Genomic DNA, 12957 nt, shown 5'->3' on the forward strand with positions numbered 1-12957 from the left:
ACCCCCCAAAAATCAAGGTAGAGCTTACTATTGGGCTGGGTCTAAATTTCGGGGAAACATCGTATTAAGACACATACCCGAATGTTCTTTGATCTTGTTTTTACAAGGCCACCACTACGAACAACATACACTGGAGCTCCATTCACTTCATTGTCTGCTTTGTGCCGTAACCAATCTTCATAACCCTGGAAAAAAAAATCAAAGGAAGTCACTAATATATCTTGCCTGCTACTTGGCTGCCATCTCAAATTTTATCAGAGGACCAAACTAGAGCTTCAAAAAATGGAAACAATATTTTTCCATTTTTCCCAAAAGGAAACGCTCTGTTTAGACTGGGTATGGCATTTTGGTTCACCTATTAAGTCCTTCCCAAGGAACTGGAACGGGCAGATATTGTTTAATGATGAAAGGTACAGTTGCAGGATGCTAGCTGTTTCAAAGTAAAGCTGCCTTTTGCAATTGACTGATGATTTCCAGATATTTTGGAATTGTATTCAAAGTATGTACTGCTATTGGTACTATGTTTGTTCTTTTGCCACAATTTCTATTTACAGCTCAGTTAATCTCAATGTACACATGTTGTACTTTGACAATAAAGGTTTATTTATTTATTATATTTTATGATTTTCTCCAGTTGTTTTTTCCCTATTCTGCTGCCTTCAAGTCTTGTAATGTTTAGTATCCAGACTTTGTTGTCTTTCTTATCAACAACTGTTAATAAAAGTCTAAGGTACTGTGATGCAGATGCTTGTCCTTTTGAATTCTTAAGTCCCAGAGGACTTTAGCTTCTTTATTTTCTACTACTCTGTCTCTTTTGTGGTCCCACCTATTCTTGCTGGTGTGCTAAGTAATAGAAAATGAAGAACTGAACAGACAAACCGTCTGCCACTCAACATATGAATTAAGGTTGGTCACACAGTCAGCCAGATGTTCAGACTGGATTTAGCATTTTGGTCTACCTTCCCAAGGTTAAGTTTGTAGAATACAATCTTGACAAAAGTAACAAAACAAAATTTCATCAACTATAAAGAATGATAGGTAAAACTGAACGTTGGATGAAGGTAATTTCATTTAAAGCAGCCAGTGGAAGTTCTATAGTAAATAAGAGCCAGCCTGTGCTGCTTCAATGTATTATGCAGACTAATTTTGAATTGTTGTTCTTTAAACAAATAAACAAGTGAATAAGTCTTTTCTATCCATAGGTATTACGGAAGGACTGGGGGAAAATCAGGACCCATCAACTTCCAGGAGCGAGAATACTGACTGGCTCTAGAAATAAGTGAATAATGCAACATCTCTCATTGTGTAAATCCATTTTAGAAGATTTCTTTGCAAAATCTCATTCCTTTGGGACAGCAGGATAAAAGGGTATATACAATACAAACTGAGATACAAAACTCCACCACAATTATTATGTGTTATTACTATCCACTGAAGGCTTTTTTTGTGAATCATGAAAACATGTCAGCTTTATAAAAGCAATCCCAGGCAAAAACATGTTTTGTGCTTTGATGCCTAGCACTAAAATGTATTTTCTTATTTCAACTGATGCTCAAACTCTTACAGAATACTGTTACTGTCATGGTTCCGACAGATGAAACTCAACTTCGAGGCATTGTTTACCTTAAAGAATCTTTTATTCGAGATACAAAGTATAGGCACTGCATTGTCGAAACCAAAAACTAAATTCCCCTCCCCTGGATACAAAGTAACAAAGCACAATTCCCTCCTCCAATAAACAGTCATAAATCACATTTCCCAATTAGCTGGAAGCGCAGGCTTTCTCCCCAGTTTTCCAGCCCGCCAAAACTCTATCAACTCTGGGCCTAATTTCCTTGGGTTCCCATGGCTGAGTTATTATTGTTATGACTAGCTGGACTCTCATCCACATTCCCCCTCCCAGCATCAACAAACTCTAAAAGCAATAGAGAAAAATGGCTGCATTTCCATCTGTTGTCAAAACAAGAACATCCGATGTCAGCAGCATTGAGAGTTATATTTCAATGCAAGGAAGTGGAAAAAAAAATCTAGAATAGCAATGGTTTAAGATGCAAGCTATCTTTAGGGACAAAATAATTTAAGTTACCTCCTTCATATCACAGTTGGACCAAAAAGGTAAAAGATCCGCCCAGGATCTATATGATTCTTCCCTCATTAATGTATAAATATTCATGTTTAAAATGCAGAACGGTCACATAAAACATTATTGTGTACAAAAAGATCCCACTAAAAACACATTCTCCTTTTTCTGTCCAATATTTCAGATTGCACATTTAGTGTTTTGGAACCATGCCTTGCAGTACTGGCTTGGCTTCTGAAGAAATACACCATGTGCTGATATTGCTAAACACATTAGCACATTGTAGGCGAACACTGATGGCCCACTGATAATTGCAGTTCTGTATTGAACATAATGTGTATGTTCTGTGCTAAGCAACTTACCAAAAAAAGGGCGCATTTTCTTACCTGCTTTATGGCCGTCACAGTTATAACAAAAAACAATGGCAATCCACTAGTAATTGGACTAGTAGGAGTATCTATCATAAGCTGGAAAACAGACAGAAATAATATGCATGAGTCAAATTTTGGAAAGTCTATGTTTACATTTGTACCTCATATTTAGAAAACTGTAAATAGTGGTTTGTGGTTGCTACTATAACACTGCACACTCAATATACCACAATATTTTATTACTCTTTGAAATGGTTTGCAGCTTCCAAAAATTACCAAATCCAGCCTGTTAGTGGATAGACTTTTGATGTTATTTATATTCTATGGCGTAACAGAATACAGCATTAACCACTTTTTTATTTTCGATACTCATGCTGCTGCTTCTTGCTGGGAGATCCTTGTGAGGTAATGTGTATTGGCTGTCTTTTGATGTACAAAGGCCTGTTGCTGATTACACAGAGGGAGTCCTCAACTTACGGCCATACCTGAGCCTGGAATTATGACTGTAAGTCATGCTGCTCATTAGGCGGGTCACCACATGACTGTTTTTGTAACAGTCATTAAATGAACCCATTTCAGCTGGAAATCGGAATTAAATACTGATATCTGGCAATACATACAAATCACGATCACATGACACTGCAAACCCTCCTAATTGGGGGCTGGTTGCCAAGCACCCAAAATGTAATCACATGACCTCAGTGTGTGTGTGTGTGTGTGTGTGTGTGTGTGTGTGTGTGTAGCCACTAGTCATAAGTACCTTTTTGGGGGTCCGTTATAACTTCAATGGTTGCTAAGAGACCAGTCATAAGTCAAGGACTACTTACAAAGTATTCTAATGGCATTTGGAAAGCAGCCAGATTCTCACTGATTTTAAAATGCCTGAAAACTGAAAATGAACTTGGCAAAATTTCCCTTCTATACTTGCCAGATTAAAAGATGCTTGCGGGCAATCACACCAATGTGTTGTTAATAATTAAAAATACAGACTGTGCTAAGAATTGTTGCAGGGTAGCACATGGAATTTCAGCTGCAAGATCTTGGTTAAACGCGCAGTGTGAACACAGTATCCCACTCAAAGTAGAAATGGAAGAAGATTGTGGACACTGTGACAAAACACAGACCTCTTTCATATAACCAGGTCTGGAGGGACCTTTGAAAGCTCAGAAGTAATGAGCTTTGCCTTCTCAGTATAAACGGGATAGGGATTTTGAAGGGGATGTATGCATTATATTGTGGTGCTGTGTTAGCTGAGGCAAAAGAAGAAGGAAAAAAACCTCACACCACTCTGTTTCTGTTATCTGTCTGCTGCCAAATGTAAAGCCCCTTCCTGTGGGGAACACAGCATGAATTCAAGAAAAAACAAGTAAATATAATTACAGAGAATTAAGCTAATATCCATCTAAGAGATTTACTTCCTACAACGATAATTGACCATGCATGCTATAAAGCCAAAACTGTAATTTTCTGCAAAAAATTAAGATGCTTTCGTTAACCAAATAAATGCAAGATTAAATAGATAGATAGATAGTTACATATTGTTAAAAAATTAGGTATGCACCCACTTTTGGAGAAGACAGATATGTAAAATAAGAATTGAGTGGCTCTGTCCTTTTTAATGACCTGTATCATTTGGTTGTTTCACTGCTTTTTCTTTTTCATCTGAAGGTGGCATTGTCGCTCTTACCACGTTTTGTCAACTTCAGTTCATTCTGACTTCACTGTTTCTGAAATAATCTCTACTATTTCCAGATATCACTTCTCTTATGGCCTGATCCTCTTCCCAGATCTTGATGTATTCACTGTTTGTTTTCAGGTAGTCATTTACCTTCACGTACAGCTACAGTATACTGACATTTTCTGATTTCCATTTGTATTTCCTCAATGGAAATGTTCATGGCTGTGCTTTTGCCATTTCCCTTTGTATGAGCTTCCCTCTATCCTAAGCGTCTTTTCTCATCAGGATCTCCTACCTATCAAATAGGAAGCCACCTTTTCAAGCTCCCAACATCTGACTACAGCTTTAGCTTTCTTTAAAGTCAAGAATTTGAGCCTGCTAGTCAATTTTTCTCAACGTTCCTGCTATTTCTACTTTTTAAAGTCTACTGGTGATTAACAAGAATAATCGATCCTATCTCTGTCCTCAGTTATGCACTTCAAGAAGACCCTGGAATGACATACTAAACAGAATAGTCTTTCTGCAGATATGGTAGCTATTCCTCCTAGTAATGGTTTTTTTAAAATCATGAACTATGCTTATGCCTAAGCACCGTACCAGCAAAGCAATAAACATCACTGATAGGTGTCACTGAAGTCCCCCTCCACTAGTACTTCATTCCTCTTGAACAATCTTCCAATTTGCTTTTTGGAAATAAGGATCCACAATTGCTCCATGGATGGGTACTTGCAAATATAAAGGTTTGTGTTCATTCATTCACTTATTTAAACCAGGATGCCTTCTATGGTAGGAAGACTAGCACTCAGTAGAACAACCATGAAAAGGTATCCAGATGTTGAGATGTGGCAGAACTATGATAAGAACTGTACATAGGCAATGGCATTTCCTGTGACATTCTATGGAAGTGAAAGTTTGAACACTGATGTTGGGAAACAAATCCTTTGAGAGTATCATGTATGGCCAAAGAAATAAACAGGTAACAAATAAATAAACAAATAAATCAGTGATGGCGAACCTTTCAGAGACCGAGTGCCGAAACTGCAACCCAAAACCCACTTATGTATTGTCAGGTGCCAGGTGGGCGTGGCCCATTGGGTGGGCGTGGCTGCGGTGGTAATGGCAGACTGGGTGGGAATTAAAAAGTTCAATCAATCAATTCCAACTTTGTGAGATCTTTTTTTCCCCTGCAAGTTGAAATTGATTGATTGAACTTTTTTTTTTTTTGCACACGGCGGCCGAGGCCTAAAGCCATAAGGTTTTATAAAACCCAGCTGAAGGCCTAGGACTGGGGTGACGGTGCATGTGCCCACAGAGAGGGCTGTGCGTGCCACCTGTGGCACGGGTGCCATAGGTTCGCCACCATGGAAATAAATCAACCCAGAGTTCTCACTTAAGACACAACTGATTAGGTTCAAATTATCATACTCAGGACACATTTTGTGAAAGATCTAGCTCACTGAAGAAGACTGCAATGCTGGGAAAGGTAGAAGGAAAGAGAGGAACAGAAATATCAAAGTGAATGGTCTCAGTTACGTGGCAACAGGCACTCTGTTGGAAGACCTAAAAGACCAGGTTAGGGATAGTTTTGTCATGGAGAACATTTATCCACATTGCTAAGAAATGACATTGATCTAATGGCAGACATAATCAATCAATGCTGTTTACTTTATGAACTAATCCAGAGGATATGTATACTGGTGACACAGTAAAGAAATGCTATTTGTCAACAGAAAGAGGAATCAATACAGAAAGCGTAGCAAATTGTGTTGGCATCAAAGGTGTTAAAGGGCAACAGATCTTCATTTTTGAATAAGGTCATCTATTCATTATCTGTTGAAGGGTCGTTTATGAAATGTTGGCTATGATGGCCGCACAGCTAATAGTAGATTGTTCTTTGTTTCTTAAAATTTGAAAAATGTTTCTCGTCTAAAAACAATACAAGTAATTTCACTCTGATTTCATTGAAGGAAAAGAGAGGTGTAAGTGAAATACAGAAATTGTAAACCATTTCATGACTAAATGCCTAGTATTGCTATCCTATCACTATTGATGGTTCTCTTGCTCACAAAACAAATGTTCCAAATTAAATGGCTTTTCTGAATTTATTTCACGGCATAAATGTGAACAGTTCAAATATAGGCCAGCCAAAATACTGATGAAGCTGGATGTAAAAAATAACCCAAATTAAAACACATACTAGCCTTACTGATTGAGCTTAGTACTTAATGGTTAACATTGAAACAAAGCTTAACCCATAGAACTTTTTTCTGCTAAATTTAGAATCCTTTCTATTAAAGTTTTTAGAGTTTTAAAGTTTTAGACAAAAGAAGCTTTAGCACAACTTGTGAAAGCGTAAGTACAAGTTGAGAAGAGAAACTTGGCAAAAACGAGTTAACAACTATTTTCTGATTACATCGTCATATGGGAACACTGAATAATGAAAAGGGGGGGGAAGCATGGTTTACATGCAGTAGGTGGGAGTCAGGTGATTTTTTAACAGTTTTATTGAAACAGCCACAACCTGGAATTCATTGCAACTTAGGTCTGAGTCAGCATTTGCAAAAGATATAAAATGTAAGATAAGACATAAATGGAATCTAACACTACAGCGGCTTGTGAAATAGAGTATATACAGGATACACAAAACACATCTGAGGAATACATTGTTCAGTTCATTTCTCACAACAAGGTTTTGCATCACATTTAAAAAGAGTTGAGAACTGCAATCTTGTCACATGCAGAGAGAATGAAGACAGATATTCCCCTGAATAGCATAATTTCATATTTGTAGGGGGATTTTTTTTGAGAGCCTGTTTTTTCTTCCATCCTGTTAGCTTTGGACAACAATCAAGTCCATGTAAAAGGTAAAGGTAAAGGTTCCCCCGCACATGCGTGCTAGTCGTTTCCAACTCTAGGGGCCGGTGCTCATCTCCGTTTCAAAGCCGAAGAGCCAGCGTTTGTCCGAGGACGTCTCCGTGGTCATGTGGCCGGCATGACTAGACGCCAAAGGCGCACGGAACGCTGTTCCCTTCCCACCAGAGTGGTCCCTATTTTTCTACTTGCATTTTTACGTGCTTTCGAACTGCTAGGTTGGCAGAAGCTGGGACGAGTAACAGGCGCTCACTCTGCTACACGGCACTCGGGATTCAACCCGCCAAACTGCCGACCATCTGATCGACAAGCTCAGCGTCCTAACCCACTGAGCCACTGCGTCCCTTGAGCCACCGCGTCCATGAGTCAACCCTATATGTCCCACCTGCTGTTACAATGCTATTGATTGATTATGTGCCATCAAGGCACATAGATTTTTTAAAAAATGCAATTACAACATTTTAAATATCTGCTAAATCATATGATGGACCTGACAGCAAAAATCAATATAATCTCAACAGCACAAGCCCCAAATGATAGCTAAATTTCTGATTATAGTACTGACCAGGTTCCAGGTAGGATGAAGGAGGTAAATGACCACCCATCTAACCGGTTTTAAATAGAAAAATAGCTTTAATGCCTAAATTCCTCCAGGAATTCACTTTCAGAGATTAAATATCAAATTAGGAAAGGTCTTTACTTGTGACTCTAGCTAATGATTTTGACAATATTACTAATTCATATCACCATGCATTTGTTTTGGAAAACTGAAGCCAACTAATGTTTTATCCCCATTTTTCCTCAATTTGTATTCACATGTAGAGAGGATTAAGAGAGGCTAGTCAATCAGGTGAAATGCCAATTTACTGATAACCAGGTTTCAAAATATATTATATATAATAACTAAACTGCATCAACATTTTAACATCCCCCTTTTAGAGTGAAGAAAACATGTTACTCACTAGGAATAAACCTTACGAAGTAGATCAGCTAATGTCTTATGAAACCACAGAAAAATATGGACAAACATCCAGATAATAGCAGTGCAACACGTTACTAGATATAAATGAATTCAATCTCTGAGAGTAAGCCGCTAATTGTTGCAAAAGTCAATAAACTAAGCTTTATGCTTGGTTATATTCAACATGATTTTTTTTTCAAAATCCCTCATTTCAATTGCAGATGTTTAAGTAGTGTTAAATTATCCAACTTACCTGAACCAAAAATATTATAAGAAAATAAAAATTGGCTATTCTTCTAAACTGCTCAAATAAATTTTTGGGTACAAAATTCCACACAGTATACTGCAAGAGAGAGAGAAAAAAAAGTAACATTTAAAAACTGCTGAAGTAATTCATTTCAGCTTTAATCATTTTTTAAGAATTGTATATTCTGCATTCAAAATTCCACAAATGTTAACAAGCCCTCTCTTAGAACATTCATATCAGCCAACTAAGTTCCATGTTTACCTTTATGTGTTAAATTTGCAACAAAATACTGAAATTCACAAAGAAAATGAATAAACCGACATCCGATATTGGGTTTTCTAATCATCTAAGCTTCATTTTGATTAGAATATAGGTTATCCTCAACTTACAGCCACAATTGAGCCCAAAATTGCTAAGCAAGGCAGCTGTTAAGAGTCATGCCCCATTTTACCATTTCTGCCATGGTTAAGTAAATCGTTATAGTTAAGTGAATCATGCAGTCATTGTGGGAACCTGGCTTCCCCCATTGACTTTGTTTGTCAGACACTCCCTAGGAAGGTTGCAGAAGACAATCCCAGAACCCCAGAATGCTGCAACCATTGTAAACCCATGCTGGTCACAAAGCATCCCAAGTTTGATCGCATGACTATGGGGGTGCTGCAATGGTCATAAGCCACTTTTCCCCCCAGTGCCATTGTAACTTTAAATAGTCGTTAAACGAATGGAGTAACTGTCAAGTGAAAGGTCTATGAAGCGTCTTACCATAAATGCACTGCAACTGCCTCCACCACAAGCACAACTAGGTGTGGAATATTGATTGAACCAAGTGGTCGTTAAGCGAGATGCCACACAACCACTTCTATCAATGGCTGCAATCACGGCTCTCCCATTTGTAGTCATGAAGCAGAGCACTGAAGAGGGAGAACCCTGCCCTCCCAGGTGTGGTGGGCTAGAGAGAATGCCTGCCTGGGCCTCCCACTACACCCAGCTTGCCCTGAGCCTTCTCCTTGCTCAGGGGTAGGCAACTTTGGCTCTTTTATGACTCGTGGACTTCAACTCAACTTTGTACCTAACTAAAATTTATCTTTAACTATGGCAGTCTACAAAGCATACGTATAGATGTTAAAATTTCCCATACCTTAGAGGAGATTATTCTGTTTTCTGCAAACTTCTGAGGAACATAATGGCCATGCTGGGGAAAACGATTTGCAATATAAATAGTCCGATTATCACTCTGATGTGGTGGGTCAAAACCCTGGGGAAAAAACCCAAGAACATTATATTATTGATAGCTGTATCTCAATATTTATAATACATTTTAAACTGTCTTGATATTCTCACAATAATAAAAGGTAAAGGTAAAGGTTCCCCCGCACATGCGTGCTAGTCGTTTCCGACTCTAGGGGCCGGTGCTCATCTCCGTTTCATAGCCGAAGAGCCAGCGCTTGTCCGAGGACGTCTCCGTGGTCATGTGGCCGGCATGACTAGACGCCAAAGGCGCACGGAACGCTGTTACCTTCCCACCGTAGTGGTCCCTATTTTTCTACTTGCATTTTTACGTGCTTTCGAACTGCTAGGTGGGCAGAAGCTGGGACGAGTAACAGGCGCTCACTCTGCTACACGGCACTCGGGATTCGACCCGCCAAACTGCCGACCTTCCGATCGACAAGTTCAGCGTCCTAACCCACTGAGCCACCGCGTCCCTTTCTCACAATAACAGTGTCTCCTTATTCAGAATACATATTCTTGGTGAAACACAGATGAAAAACAAATACAATACCTAAAAAGAAACAAAAAGAAATATTTATTTGTATCTTGCCTTTATTATTTTTAGAAATAACCTAAGGTGGTGAACATATCCAACACACCCTCCTTCTATTTTCCCCGTAACAACAACCCTGTGAGGTGGGTTGAGCTGAGAGAGTAACTGGCCCAAAGTCACCCAGCTGGCTTTCATGGCTAAGGCGGGACTTGAACTCATGTTCTCTCATTTTCTAGCCTGGTGCCTTAACCACTAGACCAAACTGGCGCTCTCTCTCTCTATATATATAAATAAATAAATAAAATTAGATAGATAGATAGATAGATAGATAGATAGATAGATAGATAGATAGATAGATGTAGATATAGATATATATAGATGTTAAATGTTTGTTAAGCATTCAGAATACACTTGCTTGGTCCCAGACACGGGACAAATCTTATTTCCTGTTTCAGCCTAGCCCAAGGCCATCTACAGGCAGTAGCCATAGCAGTGGCAGCTCATATTTTGTGTAATATGATCATATCGGTCTCCCTTTATTCTTTGTTAGCAAGCCAAAAAATTTACATTGATAGATAGATAGATAGATAGATAGATAGATAGATAGATAGATAGATAGATAGATAGATAGATAGATCGATCACCTAGCAGGGCCATCGATTCAGTTGGAAATTTTGCCATTAGTCAAATTGCTACTAGATTTTCAGGAAAACAAAGGCTCCCTCTGAAACCCACTGGGAGCACTGGGGTGGACTGATCAAATTGAGGCTACATCAGGGAAAGCAGAGGCAACACCAGCATACTGAAAAGCAACCATAGCATTTTATGACTCGGACTGAGATTAATGTCCTCCACTTCATATCACGTTAGGCAAGTGGCCTGAGAGAAAAATCAGGGCGTGACAACCCATTGGGGTTTCAATAACTTGGGTCAACCAAGTGGTGGCCAGAAACACCTGAGCCACCCCAGAGTCTATGCCACATGAAGGCAAGTTTAAATCTCCGAGAGCTGTTGTATCTTAAGACTGCATTGCAAGTGCAGTAACTGAGTCAAGGAGCCTCTTTAGGAAAACTGGTGTTAACAGCTAAAAATCCAAATGGTCTCTGGAGTCCAACTTCACCGTAGATGGTCCAACATCTGCAATGCAGAACCTCAGCCTTACGTCTGCTCTAAAACTGTGACTGGTGGCAAACTAAAAAACCCAGTAAATATTTGTAAAGTTGGGATTTTGTAAACAACTACAGACTACACCAGACATGTCAAACACAAGGCCCGGGGGCCAGATCCGGCCCGCGAACTGGTTTTATGCGGCCCACGAAGCCATCCTGGAAACAGTGAGGGAACGGCCCCCACTGCCTTGGCCCTGGCCCAGAGACCCTCCTTCTGCCAGAGACCCTCAGATCTGTCCCACTCCTGCCCAGGCCCCCATAGGCACCCTTGATGCCAACGATGTAGAGCTGGCCACGCCCACCCAGTAGGCCATATGCACTCTAGCCACGCCCACCCAGTAGGCCACGCCCCCTGGCCATATCCACCCGGCCCCCTGAGGGCAACCGCAATGAAATTGAGTTTGACACCCCTGGACTACACCATAGCTTGGATGAAAACTTTACACATCACTCTATTATATCCTCACACATTCCCCAGTGTAAAGCTGTTGCCTTGGCTGAGCACGGTTAACTCTTTCCTCCCGGTCCTTATGAGTTGGCTTAGAAGCAAAGTCTTTGGAGAGCAATCCTTACTGTTCTTGAAATGACGTATAGTCCTCGTCTCCATCCAAACATTCTTGCACTCACTGGATATGCTGCCTTAGCGTGGCTTCACTTTTTGTAAATACAGTCAGTCGCATGGCAAACTCGCTGCCAGGTTCCCGGCTAAGTCTCAAGGTCTGTTCAAAGAAATGTTGCTGCTGAGCGCTCAAACTGAACTCCAGGCAGAGAGAGATCAAGCAAGCTTAACCGCTTTCTCTGGTCCTGGTCCTGGCAGTTGGATAGCAGCCCTATTGATAACCTGTAGCAGCTGCCCAGATGTCACGTCCCGCTTCCTCATCTATGCCGCCACGCCTCTTCCTCTTCTTCTGCTCCTCACATACTCACTGGGTCGATTCCCCTTTTCTAGGCTGAAGGCCTGAGCGGAGTAAGGTGTGCTAACCTGGCATCAGCATGCCTTTGAAAAGGTCAGTGTGTCACTCAATTTAGCCAGCTGTGGAGGCTGTTATGCCAGTCAAACGGCTTGGTGTGGACAACTGGCTAGCTGAAATATCATTTGTGGGAGTCTGTGTGTGTGGGGGAATCTCTGCTGGTCAGTCTGCAGGCTGGTGGGGAGGGGTGGATTAAGTGCTTCTCCCGCAGGTTTCCTGGTAGAGCCAGATCTTCGTAACTATTCTGATATGGAGGGGTGAGCTGAATGTAGCCTTGGAATGGAGCGGCCATTTCTGCCGGGCAGAGTTACTCCAATCAGTATTTTCCAATGTGTAGCTACGCTCCTTTTTCCCTCACGGCTTATCTCACGGGAACACTCGCATTTGAGGTTATCCAGATCTGGGATGAGGGGAGCCTTGCAATGAAACCCCTTGGCATTTAATAGCAGGGGACACTTGATGGAAGTGCTTGGTGGAAGACAAGGTATATTGTTGTTATTAGGTGAAACTTAGCCCCCTGGCAAACCACTTCTCTCAAAACAAAACTGCTGCTTTCCCCTCAAAGCTTACGAAAGGCAGGAGCCATGGGAAATGGTGCCGGTGGTATGTGCTAAAAGTGAAGCTAAACGGAAGAAGGGAAATACACGTATATAAAATTGAAACTTGCAGCTGGAGTGACAAGATGTCTAATACGGAGTACGTAAAAGGAACTAAAAACAGGACTTTCAGATCTCTTGCTCAAATCTGAGAAAATACCACCAAGCCGCTAACATCACAGAATTTCCGGTGTGTGTTTTTCAAAACAGCTTTTAGTATCTGACAGTGTAAGAAAGGAGGTAGGAGAAAA

General features: G+C 40.5%; 1 protein-coding gene across 2 annotated transcripts in view; it reads right to left on the reverse strand.

Annotated features, from left to right (window-relative positions):
* Window positions 1-12957, reverse strand: part of ATP11B (ATPase phospholipid transporting 11B (putative)) — a 412741-nt gene that overhangs the window by 377989 nt on the left and 21795 nt on the right. For both annotated transcript variants that reach the window (XM_083363879.1, XM_083363878.1), the window contains exons 2-5: window positions 9347-9463; window positions 8215-8304; window positions 2467-2547; window positions 78-185 (exon numbers count right to left, since the gene is read on the reverse strand). In XM_083363879.1, the coding sequence (XP_083220005.1) occupies window positions 78-185; window positions 2467-2547; window positions 8215-8304; window positions 9347-9463 (396 nt within the window). The remainder of the gene's footprint in view (window positions 1-77; window positions 186-2466; window positions 2548-8214; window positions 8305-9346; window positions 9464-12957) is intronic.

This window comes from Vipera ursinii, assembly GCF_947247035.1.
Source record: "Vipera ursinii genome assembly, chromosome: 5".
In the NCBI taxonomy this organism is placed as follows: Eukaryota; Metazoa; Chordata; class Lepidosauria; order Squamata; family Viperidae; genus Vipera; species Vipera ursinii.